At 33.1% G+C, this 23,114-nt stretch overlaps 1 protein-coding gene across 2 annotated transcripts; it reads left to right on the top strand.

Moving 5' to 3' along the window:
* Positions 1-15: 15 nt before the first annotated feature.
* LOC130655174 (transcriptional regulator ATRX-like) lies at positions 16-22,668 on the top strand. 2 transcript variants are annotated; one of them, XM_057457892.1, is made up of 16 exons: positions 16-154; positions 6,726-6,801; positions 7,382-7,440; positions 11,304-11,381; positions 11,601-11,704; positions 12,062-15,346; positions 16,127-16,264; positions 16,913-17,090; positions 17,591-17,728; positions 18,092-18,267; positions 18,366-18,510; positions 18,739-19,567; positions 19,878-20,055; positions 20,217-20,390; positions 21,090-21,258; positions 21,830-22,668. In XM_057457892.1, the coding sequence occupies exons 5-16, from the start codon at positions 11,603-11,605 to the stop codon at positions 22,438-22,440; spliced, it is 6,123 nt and encodes a 2,040-aa protein (XP_057313875.1). In that variant the 5' UTR covers positions 16-154; positions 6,726-6,801; positions 7,382-7,440; positions 11,304-11,381; positions 11,601-11,602; the 3' UTR covers positions 22,441-22,668. The 2 variants fall into 2 exon arrangements, with proteins under 2 accessions (XP_057313875.1, XP_057313874.1); XM_057457891.1 differs by lacking the exon at positions 16-154 and adding an exon at positions 1,204-1,545 and having other exon boundaries at positions 11,167-11,381.
* Positions 22,669-23,114: the final 446 nt, after the last annotated feature.

Here is a 23,114-nt window from a genome sequence, read left to right on the forward strand (position 1 = left end):
TAAGTAAAAATCACAAAAACATGTGTCAATTATTTTATGTGTTTCGTTGGGCGTTGGAACACATATCAGCAAAAAACAGAATCTGAACAAGCATTTGTGACTGAATCTCATTCATTCCGATGGACCATCAAACAATCTATCAATCAATTTAAAGGTTGGGCTTTTCACACGTTTACAGTAATGTACAAAACCAACTTCGTGGACAGGGAATTTTGCCTTTTTGATTAATAACCTTAATAACAGCTCAGGGGCCACTAGGTAATAGGGACGAAGATGGTACAGAATAACCAGGTTCATCCAGCACTTTATCCTTTTTATCTTCTCCTGGCTGGCAAAACTTCCCGACCGACCAACTTGGAAACAAGGAACGGTGATATTCTTCAATATGAGGAAAGGTGTATAAGGTTTCATCGTTACAACGAATCTATAAGCCTGCGTTCCTTTTCAGGCTTTTAATGCGTTGAGGAGGATTGATTAAAAACACGTGTGTAGTAGGAAATGACATTTGCTCCCTCTCCTCCATCTCACATCAAAAACTGCTAAGAAATATATATCACGTGACACACATAAAATACAGACTGACACTGAACACAAACATTAAAACACGACACAATGTTTGTAAACATTTAATTCTGACATTAGATAGGTGCCTTAACCATACTTTTTACCAGGCCAAGCCTTCTACTCTAGGCACGCAGTATTTATTTTGTGCTATTTTTTTACCTACGTCTTTATAAACTAGTTTCATATAAAAAGCGTGTATGCACCTAAAACTTTTACGTTGCCTCTGTCTGTTAGAATGCAGCAGACTGTTCTAGCTGCATTTATATAGGCCAATCTCCATTGGGCGTTTTCTGGTCGCTCCGATCGATGACAATAAGATGTGGGCATGCGCATTAGCTTTGTTCCACATAGCATGGCGTAATAAGTACATTTTGGTGAATTGCAGTTTTTGACGCCAATGATACAAGCCGAGAACTCTCAAAATATGCTAAACTAAACAAGTAAACAATGCAGAAAACAAGTCCTGGCAGAGTATATTGTTGACGGGGGAGGGCTAAAGTTTTACGCAATGAACCTTTCTCCCCAGTGCTCCAAAGCTCGGGCGAGTTTAGTATTGTAAAGCCTCTCCCCAAACCTCCCGCTGATATCACGTGACTGGTTACTAGGGTTGAATGGTTTAAGCACTGCGATGGAGACACAATGCATGTCTGGTAAATAATAAGGAAATTAAAGATTATAACAAAAAAATGTCTGGTTCTTGTCTTTTTCATTTTTAAAAAACAAAGCGTCATTTAAACGAACATTCGAGGGTTAAATAATGGCATCGCGGGACCAAATAAGTATTTAGGCAATAAAACTCTCTTTCTTAGTGCTTTTTAATTTACGGTAAAGTATATTTCAACTGCCCGGCTTGGAATTGGTACCCGGTATAGTTGGAAGAAAAGAAAGCCGAAGAGAGGTTCAAAATGTCTAATAATTTCGTTTTCCCGCCACGGTAAAAATTACCGCGGATATGGCTGCTTTGACCGCTGAAAATAAGGGGTAAGTAACTAAAGCTAGATTATGTTATTCTGCGCAAAATGCATAGACTACTTCCTAAAATAAGTATCTAGTTTTGCCCAAAACTATAGCAAGCTAAACTCATGGTTTAGTCGGAGAATCATATCCTTTACCAAAAGTGACAGGGATGTCAAGCTAAGGAGAGTTTAATTTCGTTGGATGGTCAGGAAAGTCAAGGAATAGATTTTTACTTTTTAAAGTGTTGTTATGTTATTAATGATTGACAAATTTGCAATATTTCCTTCTGTTGATTGGGAAGGGATTATTCTCCTGGTCGTAATATGTTACGTGGTACAACTCTTGGTTGTGGGAAAACACGGACGTTTCACAGGTTCAAACCCTCGCAAAAGATGCTTTGATCAAATAAGAACTAGCCACAAGTTTATTAATAAAGTACAGCTAAATTAGCAAAAATTTACATAAAACTACACAATATGACAGGTTTGAAGTTTAAAAAAAAGATTCTACGAAATATTCAACCCCTATTCATGAAGAGGTGACTGGTGTGAACGACTTGCTTTCTCTCAAGTCATAATTGGCTACCCTGTAAAACACGGACCTGTGGTTGATTTAAAAGCATCATGTGACATTTGCTGAAGGACTCATTGGAAACGCTGCAAAAACCACGGCTGTCGGACGACTTCAGGGTTTTAAAAAGAGAATAAAAAGTTGTTTATCAAACCTTTGAATTATTTTCAAAATCATTTTTCATTCTTAAGATTTTAAAAATATTTAAAATCCAGGACCTTATGGTTTTATAAGTATGTATATAAGTTTTAAAAAATGCTGACATTAAATTTGTACCTATAATTAGAGAGTCATTCTTAAATGAGCATAAGTCAACAAAGAGCATAAGTCAACAAAGAGCATAAGTCAACACTGCTTAAAAGTTTTGATATTATCTAAGATTGCAAGATATTTTGAGTACTAATTCATGCTTACTACCTTATTACATTCATAATGATCTCATGAAGTCAGTTGGAAATCTTTCAAGCTTAATATGTAAGGACAAAAAGAAAGTTGTTCTGTGCGCAGACAGTCCTTCTGCTCTCTTTGTGTGTCCACCAACGTATCCAGAGAGATTTTGCTACTGGTTTATCGGTATGGGATCCCAAATTCTTATCCCAAAAAAATAATGCAAAAAAAAAAGGTAAATTAAGTAAATATATATCCTTTAAAATGATTATATATCCTTTATATATCCTTTAAAATGATTAAACTGCTTGGATTTGACATACATGCGATCACATTCATAACATTTGAATGTTTTAAATTCATGAGTCAACCACCATCTTTACTCACTCGGCCATTTTAAAATAAATCGAGTGAACGATAGCTTTAGTCTATGTTATAGACCCAACGTTACGTCTGTGAACGTAAACTAATGAACGGTTTCCCGTCGAAATCAATACAGCCCTGGGGAAAAGGTTGGTAATAACAATTTTGAGGCCTCAACCTTTTCGAAACGCGTCCAGATTTTCTCCTTCCCTTCACAAGTTTTCTGAACCCCTTACAGGTTATGAAACATGTGCAAGTTTTCTTTTTTCCCTTCGCGAGTTTAATAAATCATCACTACTGTAAAGGAGTTAAGAAAAATATGGAATATGGTTCAAATAAATCTACAACGAACAGTATTGTGTCGCCATTATATAAAAAAAGGAAACTATCAGGTGGCCTATACATTTTTATTGTAAGTATTATTTCTGTGAAGAAAGTTTTACAGCAACAAAGACTAAAAATGAAAAATATATAAAATTATGTAATAAAATGGAAGTAATAATTGTACAAAATTTTGCTGTTTTGAGTGCCGCAAAGCCATTTTCCGGCTATCTAGGGACCTCAAAACCCACAATCTCCTCTGCTGCACCAACCATGGTGGTGCCTTACGGAGATACTAACCTAAGCAAAAGTTGGGTAAGAAAGCGGTTGTCCCAAAAAACTCTGGATACATCACTGGTGTCTATAGTGTAGTGCTTCTTCACTGTTACAGAAAACACTTACAAAGTAGTACCAGTACAGTCTGAATGTAATCTACCGCATACACCCCAATATCACACCTTTGCGTGGAGGACGGCAGTCGTTTGTCTTTTGTTATAATTAAATCCCTTAAGGGTTTTGCGAGTTTATATTTGCGTGTTAAAAAAAATGCGCTTGTGAAGAAATATCGGAGCAATTATATTTTTTGTAATAGCGAGATGCATTGTGTAAATGTATTGATAAGCTATTCCCTTCAGTGTTAGCGTGAAGTAATTAAATAATAAAAATCCTTCGCAAAGTTTTGTATTACATTGCACGAGAATGTAATGTTGATTTAATTACTTAAAAATATTCCAGCGCGTTTCATTTAAGAAACATATGAGAAGCATTGTTCACAACTATTAAATGACCCGCAGATTTTTTTATTAAAAGAATACAACTACGGTTTATTTTTGTAAAACAAATGGTGGATATTCTGAAAAACTTGCATACTTTTTTTATTGCTTTTTTTTCGTTTTTAAACTTTTAAAAAGCGATCTAAAAAACATTTCTATCGCCGCTTTTCGTTTTTAAACTTTTAAAATGCGATCTTAAAAAACATTTCTATCACCGCTTTTCGTTTATAAACTTTTAAAATGCGATCTGAAAAAACATTTTTATCACCTCTTTTTATTTTTAAACTTTTAAAATGCGATCTAAAAAAACATTTCTATTGCCGCTTTTCGTTTTCAAACTTTTAAAATGTGATCTTAAAAAACATTTCTATTGCCGCTTTTCATTTATAAACTTTTAAAATGCGATCTAAAAAAACATTTCTATCGCCGCTTTTCGTTTTTAAAGTTTTAAAATGCGATCTTAAAAAACATTTCTATCGTTGTTTATAAACGAAAGTTTATAAACTTTTGAAATGCGATCTTAAAAAACATTTCTATCGCCGCAGACAAATTTAACTTTTCTAGACAAATGACATTTCGTAAAAATACAATCGTGTCCATGACGAAAAAGTTTATCGAAGTAACTTTGTATTAAAATACTATTTCTAATTCAACTCCAATGATTAATTTTGTAATGGAACGCAAATAACTAAACTTTCATATTTAATTACTGCAATTAAAAATTTCTAAAGAGTTCGCGCAAAATAGATTGCTAAAATTGATCTTGCAACCTATTGTGATTAAACAATTGATCCTGTGGGGTCATTGTTTACCAGCGAGGCAATTATTTTCTTAACAAACAAAAGCTATGGCAATGTTATTGTTCTGTGTAACTATTCATGCGAGTTTCGCGTCCACGTTAGATTACATTCAGACTGTACTGTATGTGGTTTACTTGGTAGGATAGGAATGGAATCTTTAATTAAACGGCAAAAATTGCATACCGCTGTTTCCCGGCAAGGAAGTTTGCGATAAGGTGAGCATAGCTCGCTGGAAAGCATTTGTATTCTATTCCCTTCATACAATATTTTCCAATTGTCATATTTTGAAAAAAGATTAGCTAATGTCATGAAAGGATAGACTAACTGCAGGCTTGGACAGGAGTAATATGTCTAGCGTGTGGGCAATCACATGCCAAAATCTTGTTGGCGAGTGCAACAGACTGCACCGTAAATTAATACTTAGCGTGCATACGTTGAGTAAAAAATTTAAAAAAATGTGTATGAATCAATTGTCATCTGTTTCATTGGACAAAACTTCTGATAGATTTCCATCTTAGTTGGACACTCCCATTTGCTGAAATCTCAGATTTATTGAATAGTCCTGGTCCTTTTAATCCAGCGGAAGTGAACAAAACTGCACTTACAGGCAGAACGGACACACATAATTATTTTCAGGCACAAGCGACCAATGTTCTATTACCAATTCAAACAATTTTAAAAACGAAACCAACATGCACTATAATTGTTTTTCTCTATAAATTTTGTTAAAATGTAGCTAAATTTTTTGAATGAATTTTGAAGTTTTATTCGAGCCACTTGGATAAACTTAAAAGATTTTTTTTTAATTTGAAAAGGAAGCACATTTTTCCTATTCGCTTGTGATGACTTTACAAATAATAATAATAATACAAACTTAAAACCCCATTTTGTTCTATATGTTCTATAAGTTTTCTTTAGCAACGGCATTTTTGCGATTTAATTGGCTTAATAAAATGTGCAGCCTTACTTTGTTTCTTACCGACGCACTGATTTTTTTATTACTTGTGGTAAGTGTGATCATGATTAAGAAACTTCAATGGCACATGGCAGATTAAAGAAAATGAGAGAGATGTGGAACAGAGATTGATTAAAAGAGACAGATTATATTTGAATTAAGATTATATTTGAATTATCTTGTTATTTTGCATGTTTCGATTTTTAATTTTTGAAGCTATAATAGGGGAGATGTAGCTACAGAAATGTGCTTATTTTGTTTTATATGTTTAAAGGCTTTTGCAGTTGAGGTTCATTGGTTAAATCCTCCCCACCTTTTAAGAACATGCTAAAATACTTTCTGGGCATGTGATCATGTGCTCGCCAAAAACAATAATGGCGTGTGCGGAGGCGTGCGCATGCAACCACACACCATTCCTGTCAAAGCCTGAGCTGTTGACTTTGTCCTGTAATTTTTTGGAAAAATTTTCTAAAAAATGTTTACCACAATCAATATGTCCAATTTTTGTTGATATTGGTAAATAGGTATATATACATAAAAAATATTTAAATGAGGTTGCCATTTTGTTGACTATTAATGCCAAGTACCGGTAAAAAGATGATTATTATTATTATTATTTTTTTTTTTTTCCACAAATTATTATCTGCATGTGCAAAGCAAAAATACATGAAAAACAAGGCACAATATGCCTGTATTAACACCCTCCTCTATTATGAAAGTTAAATACTTTGAATAAACAATATTTAAAAGAAGACACTTGAAAAAGTAAAAATTTAACGCTTGAACACTATAGAAACAATTTTAAGTGTGTGATATGTCCTACACATAGCCTTTTCTTCATTGACAAGACTGAAGCTCTACATAATAGTGGGAACATTTTTTAATTTCTTATGTTCATAATTAGGGTGTTACTTCCTGTTGTTTGCTAAACGACAAAGTAACCATTTTAGCATGTCATATTTACTATTATTTCCACTGCTCAGTTATTCCTATCCCAGGGTCTAACAAATTTAAATTTTATGTGATTTTTTTTAGAAAGAATCTTCTGTCAATACTGAATAAACTAAAACCGAAAGAACACGATTTAACACTGGATGTCCCCTTAGAAAAGGTATGGGGCCTAAATGCTTACATTCAAGCTTCTTTTCTGGCAGGTGTCAGCACCATAATAATATGCTTATTGTGCCTGAACCAAGCTAAAATTTAAAAATGTTTTATTTATTTTAAAGAATAGACTTGCAGTTATAACACTAGGCTCAAATAATTTATGTTGTCTCTTACACTGTCCATCTTAAACAAAAAAAATCGTTTTTTAAACTGTCATATTAACAACATTAAAAAAACCGTTAAACTGAATGTATGGATGCTGATTTCGTGATCCAGCGTGATACATTAAAGTGAGAGTAACAAGAGGAGTAGACAGTAAAATCATATTTTTATTGTCTGACAAAAAGGTAAAAAAAAAAATTTGCTGCCCGACCAACCCTGCAACAAAACTACGAGTTGGAAAACAGCAAACCAACAATTAACTGAGGACGGCCTATAGTGCGTTTTTTCATGAAAATTGCAACAAGTATTGTGATAATATGAATACCTCTGATTTAACAACACACACAGCATGTTGTCATCTTGAATAAATGATTCTTAATAAATGTTTAGAATTGAATTTTTAATTTTTGTTTTAATTTTAGACAGACTCTCAATTTGCTGGTCATGCTTTGCGTGGAAATGGTAATCTGAAGTCAACTAGGTAATTAAATATGAATATAGGTTTGATCAGCCGTTTTAATTCGCATTGGTATTCATTTTCAATGTGATTATGCTCCTTTTTAAAGGGGCACTCCAGTGAAAAAAGAATATTTGAAAAAAATGTTATTTTAATAAGACAATACATAAAAATGTCAGAATAAACCTTTTACAATCGTTAAAAACCTTTTCTTATACCTTAATCGGGTCTGTTAACATCTTCAATTTTAAATAAATTTGCAAGGCCGCGTAAAGTTGAGAAGACTAGGTCAGAATAAATAAGCATACGTCACATCGTGCAGAAAGTCCGCCAATTTATTTTTATTTCACAATTCAGCAATATTTTTCCTCAGCACGCTTTTTTGCACACAAATGCAAACAAATTTTATGTAACGTTGAAATTTTCGCTGTGATGGAGGACCATTCAAATGCGTGATCGAAAGATAGAATAATGTTCGAGTCGTGATAAGTTAGTAAAACAGGGGTATTAATATTGTATAAATTAAAATTATTCTTATGATTATGATAGGTCAAAAATGCGTTGCAGATGCTACTGACTTATAAGTAGTTGTTTTGACAAAGCTGTTTTAGAAACTGCATTATCAGCATTACATGCAGCCTTAAACAGTTACAAAGATTTAAGAAAATGGGTACATTTACCCCTGAAAATATTCGGCATGTCTTTCCATCAAAAAAGCTTCTTTTTTTGAAAAACAAAGAATAGAAACTTAGCGCTACGAAAGATACATGTGTAACTAGAAAACTTTTTAGTCTGTGTTTGTATTGGAAATTGGTATAATGTTCTTTTATTTAATATAAAAATGTACAAAACGTTATTTGGTTGTGTTCTGTGGATATAAGTACAAATAAATAAATGAGAAGAAATGAGAAACTTTGATCGCGTTCACTAGCTGAAATGGCATTTTTACAAAGTGGCAATATTTTAATATGGAAGTTTATTTCCTGGAGATCGCTTTTAAAAGAACTATCTGTGAATTGCGCTAACCAAATATAAAAAAACTTTGATCGCTTGGTAGATCACCTGCACTACGTATTTTGTTTAGCCACGCAGAGCAACTAACCATTTTTTAAAGATTTAAACATAAATTACATACAAAAAGCGATTTAATGTAAGATATAGGTCTTAACATGAACGTTCTCTGCGCTCGCCTAAACTTTCTGCACAATGTGATGTCATTATTTATAATCGGGTCCAGTCCTAAATGAAATCGCGCCTGTCTGTTTTTTATGAGAAAAAAATTGAATATGCGAAGGCTTGTACAACAATTTCAAATAAGAAAAACAAGTAAAGTAAGTTTTTTTTGATTTCTTAAGCTTTTCTGAGTACGTATATAACAAAAAAGAAAAAAGTGATTTTTACTGGAGTTCCCCTTTAATGGCAATGATCCTCATTTCAAATAACATTTGTCCAATGTTTCCTCACTCATTTCTCTAAGTTTATGATACCAGCCCTCATAATTCAGCTTTTGCTCTCACAGACCCTGATAAAACCAAAATTTTGTCGTTATAACCAAACAAAAAAATATACTAACTTTTTTCACCTTCCTGATGTATTGCTACCTATTTTTTTTTTAAAAAAAGACTATACGTTAGAAGCGCATATTGCCCCAGGTCTGTTAATAAAACAACCATCCAATAAATTGTTGGCCACAAACTTCAGTAATTTTAAAAGCGCCAGCGATCTATAAAAAAATTCAAAACAGTTGAGTAACAAAATTCTTTGGAGGTTGCTGTTTTTGACATAGGGAACAAACATAGTATTAGTTCCAGTAATGTTCACAGCAGGGAATTTCAGCCCATATATAATAATGCTGTAAGTAGAATCTTTAATTCAAGTGGTGGAGAACAGGAATCTATACCCGAAGCTGACCGTAACAACTGAAATATTTTCCATAGAACATTTTTGTTACTTCAAAGGACTGTGATACTAAAACATATTTTTTACTTCATTATTTTTCCCGGACTTAATAAATTAAATATAATTGTTTTTATACAATTACTTAAAATGGACTGTGCATAGTGAATAAATTTCAAATAAGAACTTATGTCATAAAGGCTTGCAACCTATAAGCAGGCCAATTTGTTGGAGGCGTGCGATCGCACGTGCACGCCTTCACACACTCGCAGATTTGTTTAGGCGTGCAAATTTTGTTTTCTTTAAGTCTGCGATAGCTTTCTGAAATTATCAAAATTACGAAAAAAGTCAGTCAGTCAGAGAATGATTCAAAACTTAAATCTTTTTCACATTGTAAAAATCTATACATAGTTAAAATGCATAAAAAGAAACAAAATAATAAATTATTACAGATCGTCTGTAACAGCGATGTACGGAAATTCTTTCTCAATTTTTTATAATTTTATTATTCATTTTCATCTTACCAATCATAGTGTGCATAATAAAATGACTGGAAGTAATGGGAAGGACAAAGTTTATTTGTCTTATTAATTGTATTTTTAATTTTTTTTCACATTTTTTGTAGCCACATGTTGTTTGAAAGTAGCCAATATAAAAAAGAAAAAAAAATTGTTACATTTTTTACTTATTTTTAACAGCATTTATCAATTTAGTGCTGGGCACTAGCTTGTGAAATACATGTCAATAACACCCAAAAATGATACCTGCCATACTGCTCTATTACCAGAGGCAATTCATTTCAATATGCATAATGTGATTGCAAAGACATAAATAGACTAGAATTACATTCAACACAAAAGAAAAATTGATCTCCAGAATCGTATTTTAGAGAGAGTGAAAAAATCGTTATTGAGAGAGAAAAAATAAAGCACATAGGCGAAGTTCATAAGTATTGGGTTCTTTTAAAAAACTTTTGATTTATGTCTTTTGTTGAAGAAATATGGCAAATATTTATATGTTCCGTTCAGTAGCATTTTTCTGATTTTATAATTCAATCTTATATATTTATAATTGTCTTTCAGATTTATTATTATAGTAAGAAATTTCATGATTCATCCTTAGCATTAAAACGTTGAATATCGTTATTAGCCACGCTTTAAATTTTCGTAATTTAATTTACATTAAATATTCTTTGTCTCACATGTAGTTTACAAAGTTTAATTAATGACTTTACTCACAATTTTTCGTACCATGTGAACTTTGTTGAAACTTGCTCTTTGCATGTTCCTTACGCCAAAACAATAGCCTCTGCAGCGTAAGGGGTAAAGGAAATTTATTCTTACTTTTGCTTTTTAAAAGTTTAATTTTTTAAGATCGCAGGCCCACCACACACGCAAAATTATTGAGGTGTGCGATTCATCGCACACCTACTTAAAATTTTACAAAATGGCCTGAATAAGGCAATGCAGATTTAGCTCTAACCTGCCATCTTTTTAGCAGATGTGCACATGCAGAAAGGTGATGCACAGCAAACAAAATTCATGTAAAATGTTGTTTTGGACATGCAATTTAAGACCTGCAAATTTTTCTGATGCAAAGAAGTTAAAGATATATTTAAGGGCTGTAAAATGATGCACAATTTTTGATAAGAACGCTGAACTGAAAAATATATTTATTCATTTTACTTGTTTTAATGTAATTTTATGTCATCAAAGTAATTCATAAGACTATGTCACAAATTTCAGATTTTAAAAAATAAGGATTCACTCTCACCTGGTTGAGGCCAGTATTGTATCACTCAGCTGTCACATAATCCTATCTGTAAACCATAATTGTGTTTATTTTTTCCTTCAGCGTAAAAAATGAAGAAGATAAACTTCAAAGAATTGATTTAATCACACCCGAACCAAAAACTAATACATTTGAATTTCTTCCCAGTGGTGAAAAAGCTATTAAAGAATCTGAATCATCCGCCTCACTTCAAATTGTAGGTGAAGTGAAGCCAGTTGTTATTCCTTTTCAAGAATATCAAAATAAACTAGAAGAGCCAGTGGACAATGACATAGAAGGTATATTATTATGTTATATCATAATTAATATGAGTTTTGGTAAATTTTGTAAGTTAATTATAATTACAATCAATTTGTAAATCATCCTAAGTGTTATTAGAAAATGCTGACCACATCCTACACAGATCTTAAAGCTTCAAAAATTAAAAAAGTTGTTTTCTTAGTGTTACGTACCACGATAAACTGATTGTTTTCCTCTGACAATATTGTTATTTTTAGATATGATACCAGAACATGTGCACTGCACAGCCTGTAATAAAAAACTTAGTACCAAGAAAAAAAAGATTTGCAAACACCCAAAGCTATCAGTTTTGCTTTGCAAGGTAATTTTGGTTAAATATTTCATTGTATGTTTTGTATGTTTTACTGAATGGCTAAAAGCTTTTCCACTTATTGTATCATGTCAAGATTCTCTTGTTAAAATCATTCTCCATGTATATCCTCACCAGTTAAGCCACGCAAAAAACAATTATGTAAAGGTTTCTCCATTGTGCAGTTAACCAGACTACCTAAGGAATTTTTGTGTAACCTTTTTTGTTGATTTAGACAAAATCTGCAAAAATAAATATTCCAGCCAATTTATAGCAATTTGTTTTTGAAAATGTTTATCCATTCAAATATTAAAAACAGATCTTTTTTATTATTTTGAATTGCTTATGCACGTGTTTATTATATTTCAGAAATGCTTGAAGTTTATAAACTCGAATGAATTTACCCGTGATGAAATGGGAGTTGAAGAATATTGTACATGGTGCGGAGACGGTGGAAATTTAGTTTGTTGTGATTTTTGTGAAAAAGCGTACTGTAAACATTGTGTTAAACGCAATTTAGGCAAGGAATTCTTAAAGGCTTTACTGGAAGCTGATGACGATGTCAAATGGAAATGTTTTTCTTGTGATCATGTTCAAATCAAAAATTTTATAGAGGAATGTGATGCTGTAATGAAATATATTAAGTTGCAGAAATTAAATGAACCAGCCTTTGATGGGAAAAAAACACATTTTGCTGGACCAACTCAAATGGAGAGACAGAAGAGACTAACAGAGGTTGCAAGACAAGTTAAAGACTCGCCTGAAGTGCATGTCAAGTTAAAAAGCAGTTTTCCAAAGTACGAGACCATTGATGATGACGATGACGATGATCATGTGGATAGGACTGTCACAAATACAAACAATAAAAAAATTGATTCCACTGACAATGAAACTTTTATTGACACATCTAAATTCATGTCCAATGCTACGAATATGTCAAATACTGTAAATACTACCAAATCAAAGGGAAATGACAATATAAAAAATGAAACTAATGCAAGCAATGTGAATAATGTAAATACAGTTAACTTAAATATAATTAATACACCACAAAAGGAGAAAAGAATAATCAATGCGGATGAAGTGAGACCAGTTGTAAATAAGTTAGATCCTTCCACTGTTTCTGATATCATTACAAAAATTAGGGATTCCAATAAGAAGGATGATTCAGGACGAACTTTACGTGGGAAAAAATTGGCAACATATAATGAGAAAGAACTACAACAGAAAGTAGAAGAAGAAGCTGAGAAAAAAAATAAAGAAATTGAAACGAAACAAAAAGGACATAAAAAGAAACAAACAGTGATTATGTTGTCAAGTGATGATGAATCTGATTCAAGTGATGAAATTGTTGTTGTGAGTAAGAGTGGCAAACGTAGTACAATTAGAAAAAGTATATTATTAGCAGCACAAGCAGCCCTTGAAGGGACGGAAAAGAAAGCTAAAAAAGTTACAAAGAAAAAAAGAGACAAAAAAAGGAAAAAAGGACTTGGAAGTTTTATGCGTTTAAGTTTTTCTCATAGCAAAGCCAAATCTAGCAGCTCTTCTTCTGATAGGACTAGTGAGGATTCAAGTGACGATGAGGACAAGAAGAGCACTGATGAAGGTAAAATCATTGATAAAGAAAATAAAGAAAAAACAAAGATGGAAACAGTAGAAGATATTGCTAAACTAAATACAGAGCCTGCTACAAATAACATTGGTCCAGCCAGCCTTACAGAAACAAAGGATGCACAGGAAAAAGAAGCAAGCCAGAAAAGCTATAATGTTGTTGTAGATGATCAGCAGCCAGGCCCATCTGGGGTGCGACCTAAAAATAAGATGCAAAGGAGAAGACAGGTAATTGATAGGAAAAGCTCCACTGATTCTGATAGTGATGATGTTGCAGTAAATCAACTGAGTAGAAAAAGGCGAAGCAGAGCAAATTCAAAAAGCATTTATTTTGAGAACAGCGTCACAAAAAACAGACGATCAACAAGAGGAAAAATTAATATTGACGATGAACAAAAAGAGAGTGTTGATCAGTCAGCAACAACAATAGAGAACATGGAAAAAAATGTAAATAAAGATAACGTTAAAGACAATGAGAAGAATTACAAGTTACCTACCGAGGACAAGAAAACAGAAGAAGAAAAAATAAGTAAAGGAAAAAAAGAAGATAGTCTCGAAAAAATCAAAACAGATTCGCCAGCACCTGTCCAGGAAGAGCTGTCTGATGGAGAAATTAGTGACTCTATGTTAAATGATGATGAAACTGAAAGTGAGGAGGATGAAGAGTTAACGAAGACTGATGTGAACAAAAATAAAGAAAATACAGGTGTAACAAATAGTGAATCTATGTTGATTGAAAATGAAAATCAAGGTCATGATATTAAAGACCCAATGGATGTGAATAAGGACAAAAATACCAAACTTGAAGGCTCAAAAAAAGGTGCGGAGGCAAACACTATTAATGGTGGTGAAATTGCAATGGAGACTACTGCATTAGTTGATGGTAACAGTGACAGTGATAAGGAGGTTCAAACAAAAACTTCAAGTAAGAAAAAAACAAACAAACCAGAAACTGTAGCATCTAGTTCATCTGACGACAATGAAGATAAGGTACAAATAAAAAGTTCAAATAAAAAAAAGAAACCCAAACCTGAAACTGTTGCATCTAGTGTATCTGATGGTGACAATGACGAAGAGATACAAATAAAAAGTTCAAGTAAGAAAAACATCAGCGTTTCTGATGGTAACAATGACGAAGAGGAACAAGTAAAATGTTCAAGTAAGAAAAACAAACTTAAATCTGAAACTGTTGCATCTAGTGCATCTAGTGCATCTGATGGTTACAATGACGAAGATTTACAAATAAAAAGTTCAAGTAAGAAAAACAAATGCAAACCTGAAACTGTTGCATCTAGTGCTTCTGACGATGAGAACAACGAAGAGGTACAAGTAAAGAGTAAGGAACAAAAGAAAAGGAAATGTGAATTCTCCTCTAACTCAGGGAGTGAATCAGAAGTTGAGATAAAGCCATGTTCTAAATCTAGAGTGAAAAAGAGAAAAAAGAGAGTTCGTTTAAATTCTGTTTCATCTTCAAATGATTCATCTGGCAATGATGTTAATATGACTGAAAAAGTTAGCTCAGACTCATCATCCAGTGACGGATCTGTCATAATAACACGAAGAAGTAAACGACAGAAAAATGCTGCGAAGAAAAAGAAAACTCCAAAACAGAGAGGAAAGAAGAACAAAGAGGCTGTAGTACTAAGTGACAGTGATGACGAACTACAATCACCATCAAAAAAAGGTCGTAGAAAAATTCGAAGAATTCTTAAGGATCATGAATTGAACGAGGAAACTATACATGCTCGGGAATTGGAGGAGCAGCGTCGTAAAAGATTACTTGAACGCACCAAAGCAGACCGACAAGGTGTTAATCACATACTACAAGAGGAAGAAGGTGACTTTGTTCTGGAGAGAAACAAAAAAAAGGAAGTTCTCGTTTCTGTTGATCCTGAGATTAATAAACATTTGAAGCCTCACCAGCGAAAAGGTATACAGTTCGTGTATGACTGTGTTATAGAAACTGTGAATAGCTACAAGAAAGGTGAAGATGGCAGTGGCTGTTTACTGGCGCATTGCATGGGCTTAGGAAAAACACTCCAGGTACCCCCTTTAAAGGGAACCCAAGGTAAAAAATGATGTTGGACTTATGTTATAGAGCCTAAAAAGTTGGTTAACAAGTCTTTTTAAATTTTTAAAAAAGCTCTTTTCGTTCTCAAGATATTTACATTCAAAAAATTTCAGATTTAATTATGCTGCATAAAGTATGATGTCATATTTAAGTAATAGCAAATTTGGACATTTTCTGTCATTATTATATAATTTTAGACCTTTTAAGGGATGTGCATTCGAACTTTATCAATGCATAGATATTATAAAGGTAAATTGATTAACATAAATATTTTTGCAAAAATGACACTAGTTTGGTCGTCCCAAGCTTCTTAATTTTTCACTGACGACCCCATGGGATCTGCATGTCAGTTTGCAATCAAATTTTGTAAGTACACAAATAGGGCTTATACATGCTTCCCAAAAAACTTTATTGCAAACCAAGTTACAAATCCCGAGTTATTGGGTTGTCAGCAAAAAATTAAAAATGCCTGGGATGAGCAAAAAAGTATGACGTCATAATTTATGCAGCATAATTAAATCTAAAGTTCTTTATATGTAAATATATTGAGAACGAAAAGAGCTTTCTAAAAAATTAAAAAAGATTGTTATAGCTAACTTTTTAATCTGTGTAATATAAGACCAACATCATTTTATACCTCGAGTTCCCTTTAAGTAAAAATTTTTTGTTTCCCCTTTACGTTAAGTTACGTTCTGTTTAGGATTTGGTGTTTTTCCTTTTTTTTTTTTATAAAATACAAATTTTTTTTTTAGGTGGTGACTATTTTACACACTTTGAAGACTAACGAAAATATTAAAATGTCGAAGTTTTTAGTAGTCGCACCTTTAAATACAGTACTCAATTGGGAACAAGAGTTTGAAAAATGGCTAAATGTTGACCAAAGGTTGGATGTAAGTATACATAAGGAAAAATAATATTTCCTTACCCTAGTACATTTTTTTCTATAGGCATAAAGTTTATATCTACTAGGCTGAGACTCCTCAAAATATAATCATATGCATATATTTTGGGACCGGGTAAATTTAAATATAAAATAAAGATACTATGCTAATATAAAAAAGGTGTACTGATTGTTTTGTTGAGTAAAAAATCTTGGTACAAAAGGTCAGTATGCCTCAGTGGTTAGCTTAAACCGAAACAAGGTGGTGGAAAATCTTTGCTAGCATCTTTTTTTAATTAAGTTTTTTTAAATGAAATGTATCTTTAGATGTATGTGCTGATAGAAAGAGTAGCTATAAATCTGAGCTAAGAAGTGAAAATATTTTCAAAGTAATATTAGCCATTGTTAAGGACGGTGATACTTGTAACTTAGTGAAACTCCTGAAAATAGAATATACTCCTGGAAAGTTAAAGGGAATAAACTGGAAAATTATTGTCCCTAATCTGTGTTTTGTTGACGTCTTTTTAGTTATCAGGTTTTGGTAACTTAGGTTTTATTCTTGTTTTTCTCATTCAATTTTTGTTTGCTCAGATTACCAGTTAAAAGTCTGGAATTTACTTTTTGTAAAGGAATGGCCACGTATCTGTATTATTTTTAGGTGTATGTGTTAAGTTATTGTAATGACAACAAAGATCGAGTCCATACCCTCCGTCGGTGGTTTAACAAAGGTGGTGTAGTTATTACTGGATATGAAATGTATCGCAATCTTGTCAATGGCACATTTATTAGATCAAAGAAAATGAAAGAGGAAATCAAAAAGTTCTTATTGGATCCAGGTAATCGGGACAAAAATGTTTTTAATTTACTCTGTTAAGTATGACAGATGTGAAACAACCAAAGTTCAGCATTCCTTCCTGTTTTCTTTTCCATTTATCATTTGCACCAATAAAAATGAATATTCAAAAGTTTTATTTTGTCGTTATTGACGTATATTATTTGAAAGGAGAAGAAACGACTCAATGTTTGAGATTCTGTATTATATTATTTTTTACGAATTTCTTGGTTTGCAAAACTTGGGTTATCATGGCTAAATGAATTTATATATATTCAACTTCATTTAAACTATCTGTTTGATGGCATTACGTCCAAAGCCCTACTAATTTGGGACTTGTCCTATAAGGCTCAGTTTTATACGGAGTTCTGTAAGTAGATCTTTTGAGATATTTCGCTAGCCTTTCTATTAAACTTTTTTTATGAAACTGTGTGTACCATTTGTTCAAATTAATTCTAGAAGAATATCTGCTTAAAATTCCTACTAAGTATATTTTTTTTTCAGGACCTGAGGTTGTAGTTTGTGATGAGGGACATGTTCTTCGTAACAACACTTCAGCAATATCAAAAGCCATGAATAGCATCAAAACGAAACGACGCATTGTTCTCACTGGTACTCCATTACAGAACAACCTACCAGAGTGTATGTTATTTTTTAAGTTTTCAAGGCTATGATATCAGTATATCTTCGATTTCATAGATATTTTTTATACAGAGTTTTGAATGTTTTTGTTGCTTGAGGATAATGATTTTGGAAACAACAATGTTTTGGGGTCCCCAATTCACTCAATTCACTTATAAGAAGCTTAATGGGAAAATTACAAAGAATTAAAATAAAAAAAAAAGAATTTCAGAAATCCATAAAATATCCGGGAAGAGGTAGAAAATTGTGTTATGTAAAACTCCTTCTTGAAGTTAGGGATTTACATTTTAGTATGGTCATATAAAAAGGTTTTTAAGAAAGTTTTACTGTAGATTTCATATCAGCATTTTTTTATCTCGCCAGATCACGTTATGGTTGACTTCGTTAAACCGAAATTAGTTGGTACTCGTAAAGAATTTCAAAACCGGTTTGTTAATCCGATTCATAATGGACAATGTTCAAACTCGACACCTCGTGACGTCAAAGTGATGAAACAAAGATCGCATGTACTTTACCAGTTACTTTCTGGATGTGTACAGGTAAAAAGCGTCAGCTGTTTTTGCAAATATTTTACGGCAGATATACCTATTGATATATTACCAGATTAAATCATATATATTTTATTTTACTTTTCCAGCGTCAAGATTATTCTGTTTTGTCTCCTTTTTTACCGCCGAAACGAGAATACACAATTTTTGTACGATTAACTGAGAAACAGATCAAGATGTACCAATATTATATTGAGAATTTTGTTTACAAAGATGCTACTGACAAACTGAAAGGTATGATAAATATAGATATATTTCATAGTTTTTTATTGATCTGCTACACCTTTAGGACTACTCTAACGTCTGCTAGACCTGTAGGACTACTCTCACGTGGAGCATTGTATTGTTGTTAGAATGAATACAAAGCTTCTCATATTTTTTTGCTGCCTTAGCGCTTATTTGTTTCTTTTATTAAAAATTAATCATTTGGGATCACCTGTGTTTTTGTCAATTTGTTTTTAGGATCTTCGCTCTTTTCTGATTTCCAATGTCTATCTCGTATCTGGACTCATCCGTGGTCTCTACAAATTGAAAGACAGCGACAGGCTTACCGTAATAGGTTTAAGGAAGAAGACAGTATGGATGAATTTATTGACGATAACAATGCCGAAGAATCGGAAAGCTCTAATTCCGATAATGACAAGGAAAAACCGTGGACAGTAGACACAAGTAGCGACGAGGAAGATGAAGCGAAAAGAAGAAAAAGACGCCGTGTTGCGACTTCTGGATCTGATAGCAGTTCAGATGAAGAAACCGACGAAGAGCCAGAAAGCGCCACTCCTAAAAGAACTACACGCAACAGCAGGAGAATAACTGAGAAGGATGTTAAGAAGAAGGAGAATGAAGGCAGCGATACGTCAACGAACGATATGACTGTCGTTAAGCCTGTTGATATCAAACCATCACCCTCCCATGGTAGTTTACGCTCAGGTATCAACTTCAAGGATGCAACTCTAAATCCTGAGAGAGAAGATGAGAAACCAGAATTCGAGAAAGAATGGTACGATGAATTTATTACTGAAGATGATGAATGCAATGTGGAATTGAGCGGCAAACTGGTTTTAATGATGGAGATCCTTGCCAATGCTGATGTAGTTGGAGACAAAGTACTTGTTTTCTCTCAAAGTTTGGCCTCCTTAGATTTAATTGAGTCTTGTCTTGGGGGTGGGGAGATTGGTGGAAATCAACTAAATTGGTGCCATGGAGTTGATTACTTTCGCATGGACGGTTCAACACCTGTTCATAAACGAAAACGATGGGCGGATATTTTTAATGATCCTGAAAATGAAAAGTATGTAATTCTCTTGCGCAATTATGTGATAGTGCACCTCCTATATTTTACTGACTTTAATGAGTTTTAAACTACTCGGTCCCGTTTGGTAATTTGAAAACTGTCACTTCTATTCTTACGCTGTGTTGACTTTCTGATAATAATTTTAACTCAAATTTTAATTCGGAATTTCTACTTTGTTATCTTATTTTGTTTAATTTGAGAATTACCTCAATGTTATATATACATTTGTCAGTAATGCTCTCTCCTGTTTATGTAACTATTGTATATTTACTTTGGTATAATGAGTCGGAATTGTTTTTATTTGTAGGTGCCGATTATTTTTGATTTCAACGAAGGCTGGCTCCTTAGGTATCAACATGGTAGCTGCTAACCGTGTGATAATATTTGATTGTTCATGGAATCCATCCCACGATGTGCAGTCAGTGTTTCGTGTCTACCGATTCGGTCAAGAGAAACCTGTTTATGTGTACCGTCTAATTTCACAGGTAATGCTTTTGTTGCATGATGCTATGAATTCGTTTTCCTGTGTTGACTTATTTGAAGAAAAACCTGATTTAATGAAAAATTTAATGGTGATACATTGGTTGCAGTATCATGGTAATGTTTGATGTTTTTGCCTTATTTTTATTAATTTATTTTTATTTAGGGCACAATGGAGGAAAAAGTTTATGGCCGTCAGATTACTAAATTGGCTGTAGCAGGTCGTGTTGTAGACGAAATGCAGATTGAAAGACATTTTACTGATGAAGAAATTCGTGAGCTGTATACGTTTGCACCTGAAAAAGTTAAAGAGGATGGGGAAACGCCTCAATTACCCAAGGTACAATATTTTGGCAGTTTCGTTATTTGTGGGGTTAAGTTGTTGAAAACTGAAAAGCTGGACTAAGAAAGAATTTCACATCTTTAAATCTAGTCAAGTTCGATTTACGGAGTTAACTTAAAGAACACTAAAAGGCTAGATCCGATAAAGGCTTGTTATACCTCAGAGAATTAAAAATTAGGAAATACAAATAAGCAACATGATAAAGAATAGCCGATCCATTGCACCAATTTTATTATGTTTTCCTTCGTTTCCAAAAATTTAATTTTCAAAGTGTAACCCTTAGGTCCCCGCGGATACACTGATTTAAGTCACACCCCACCCCCATAAAACAAATCCTAAGAAAAAATGGATTCTTGGGCATAATGTGACTTATTATTAGCGAAATTGAAAGTTTAAGCTAAAATTGATACAGTAAACAAAACAAACTATCAAAATTCTATTTTGTGTCAAAATTGGTAAATGTTTCATATTTTCACCCCCAACACTCTATTTTTTGCTCAAAACTGCGTAATCTTTACTAACAGCAAATGCTTCTAATTTCTGACTTTTGATCTTGAAAATTATTGCTTTCTACAAAATGGCTTTGTGTAATTATTATACATTTTGTTTGTATTTTTAATCTCCATCGGGTTTTTGTTTCACTATCTAACTCACATTGTCAGTCGTCACAACTCATGCGTTTCTTATTTCCAATAGGACCCATTGCTGGCGGAGGTGTTACAGCGACAACACCCAAAATACATTGTGCGCTATCACGAGCACGATCTTCTGCTGGAAAACGTTGAAGCTGAAGAATTAACTGAGGAAGAACGAAAACAGGCATGGAAAAGTTATGAAGATGAAAAAGAAAACGCCAAAGCCCTCTGTAAGTTCGAACGTTTAAATTGCAGTGTAAGTATTTTGAAAGGAAATAGTTTTGTTGTGCCCGGTATTGTTATCATACTTGAAACGTCAGGATATTGTTAACGCCCAAACTCATCCACAAATTTTAAACCTTTTTTTAAAACCGGGTTTTCCATGTAGTCCGAGAAATTTGATGACTTTTTTAAAAAAATGCACGCATCTTGTGTATTTTTTAGTTTCAAAGGCACGATTTTTTGTCCTTAATGAAGTCTAGAATTTATAATTTTTTTAAGCTTTTTCATTCACCTTTTCCTCCAAGTGTCTGTTGTTTTTTTACAAGAATTATGGATGTTGCTTTTGTCTAGCATTATTTGATATGTATGCGATGTGAACTATCGTACAACAGTAGCTTAGAAAGCCTTAGGCGCTACACTTCTCCCTAATGCTACCCATTTTTTTCGCATCCGGTTTAAATTATCCAAATGAGAATATTTCAACATCGAATTTATGCTATTTTTTAACGTCATCTTCTTCAAAATCTGGTGCAAATAATATTGAAGCATGAAACTAATCAAGATCTTTACACATTGTAGATACGAGACCTCAAAATTTTGATCAATTGTATGCTGGTCAAGTCAGCGATGTTAATAATCGTATGCAATACTTTGTGAATGGCAACCAACTATATCGCGTTCATGCTGCCAATGCAGCTGGACCTGTTCAACTTGGCAAAATCAATCTGCCGAATATATCACATCAGCTTCCGCCCGACGTGCAAGCTCGAATGCACGCTCAAAGAAGCAACGAAGCCCTCATGCTGGCTGAACAGGCTCGAGCTAACCAAATCGCTAGATTTGCGATAAATTATCCCACAAGTGGATCCAGAGTTACTGTGCCAGTTTCAGGAAGCATAAGAGGCATTCGTGTGCCAGCAGTATACAGTTTGGCACACGGTGGTCCGATAACAGTTCTTAGACCCGGTAGTGCTCAAATTCCTTTGCAAATTCAAAATCGCAGCACTGCTGTTAGACTTCCGCCTTTGAGTAATGCACAAAAGATTTATGTAAATAACAGTCCTGTTGATCGACCTTTCATTCGTGTACCCTTTCCTACGAGTACTACGAACAAAACATTACTAGAACTTGCTGAAGGACAAAAAAGGGGACGGCCTAGCAAGTATGACGTAAACTGGCAAAAGCAGTGAGAAATATTTGGCATATATAGAATAAATTAATTTTTTTGGTTGACTTAATTTTCTTGTCTGTTTACCGATGTTCTCTCTACATAACGCTTGCACAATCAATTGTGAAATTGTTGAGTTCTGATAAAATACTTTTTAAACTTTTTTTCTCATTAACATGCGGAGAATGGTATTATATTTTTGTATATAATATTCCTTTTAAAGAAAAGAAGCATTTTATTAACTATTATATGTAACATAAGTATTAATAGTATTAAATAATGTTTATATAAAAATGTTTCTGCAGCTTTTATTAAATGTTTGCCATCCATCAGACAATGAAAGAATTCCTTACACAAAAGTTCGAATTGTATAATTTTATCACATTACCTTAGCGCTTGCTAATTTTCACGTATTTGCGCAGAAAAGTTCGTTATTGCGCGAAATTTAGTATAGAAATTTGTATTAAAACCAGTACGCAGAATGTAATTTATGGTTTACAAAAAGGAAATATCTTTACTTTCAGTTTGAAACCCAAACTGTCACTACTTATTTTGTTATTTGTGGGAGAGTCTGAACTTCCACGAAATACGTGCTTTTGTAATACTTTATTGTCAGAAATTTTCTTGAAAAGAAAAGTTGGTGATTTAAATGAAACGCAAAATATTTGCATTTTCGCGGAATTTATTTTCACGGTT

Source organism: Hydractinia symbiolongicarpus, chromosome 8 (assembly GCF_029227915.1).
Source record: "Hydractinia symbiolongicarpus strain clone_291-10 chromosome 8, HSymV2.1, whole genome shotgun sequence".
NCBI lineage: Eukaryota > Metazoa > Cnidaria > Hydrozoa > Anthoathecata > Hydractiniidae > Hydractinia > Hydractinia symbiolongicarpus.

Coding starts and splice junctions, on each gene's coding strand:
- LOC130655174 (XM_057457891.1), top strand. CDS start 1,517: ATGGCTGCTTTGACCGCTGAAAATAAGGG. Junction 6,802..7,381: donor TGGATGTCCCCTTAGAAAAG/GTATGGGGCCTA, acceptor TTTTAATTTTAG/ACAGACTCTCAATTTGCTGG. Junction 11,705..12,061: donor TATCAGTTTTGCTTTGCAAG/GTAATTTTGGTT, acceptor ATTATATTTCAG/AAATGCTTGAAGTTTATAAA.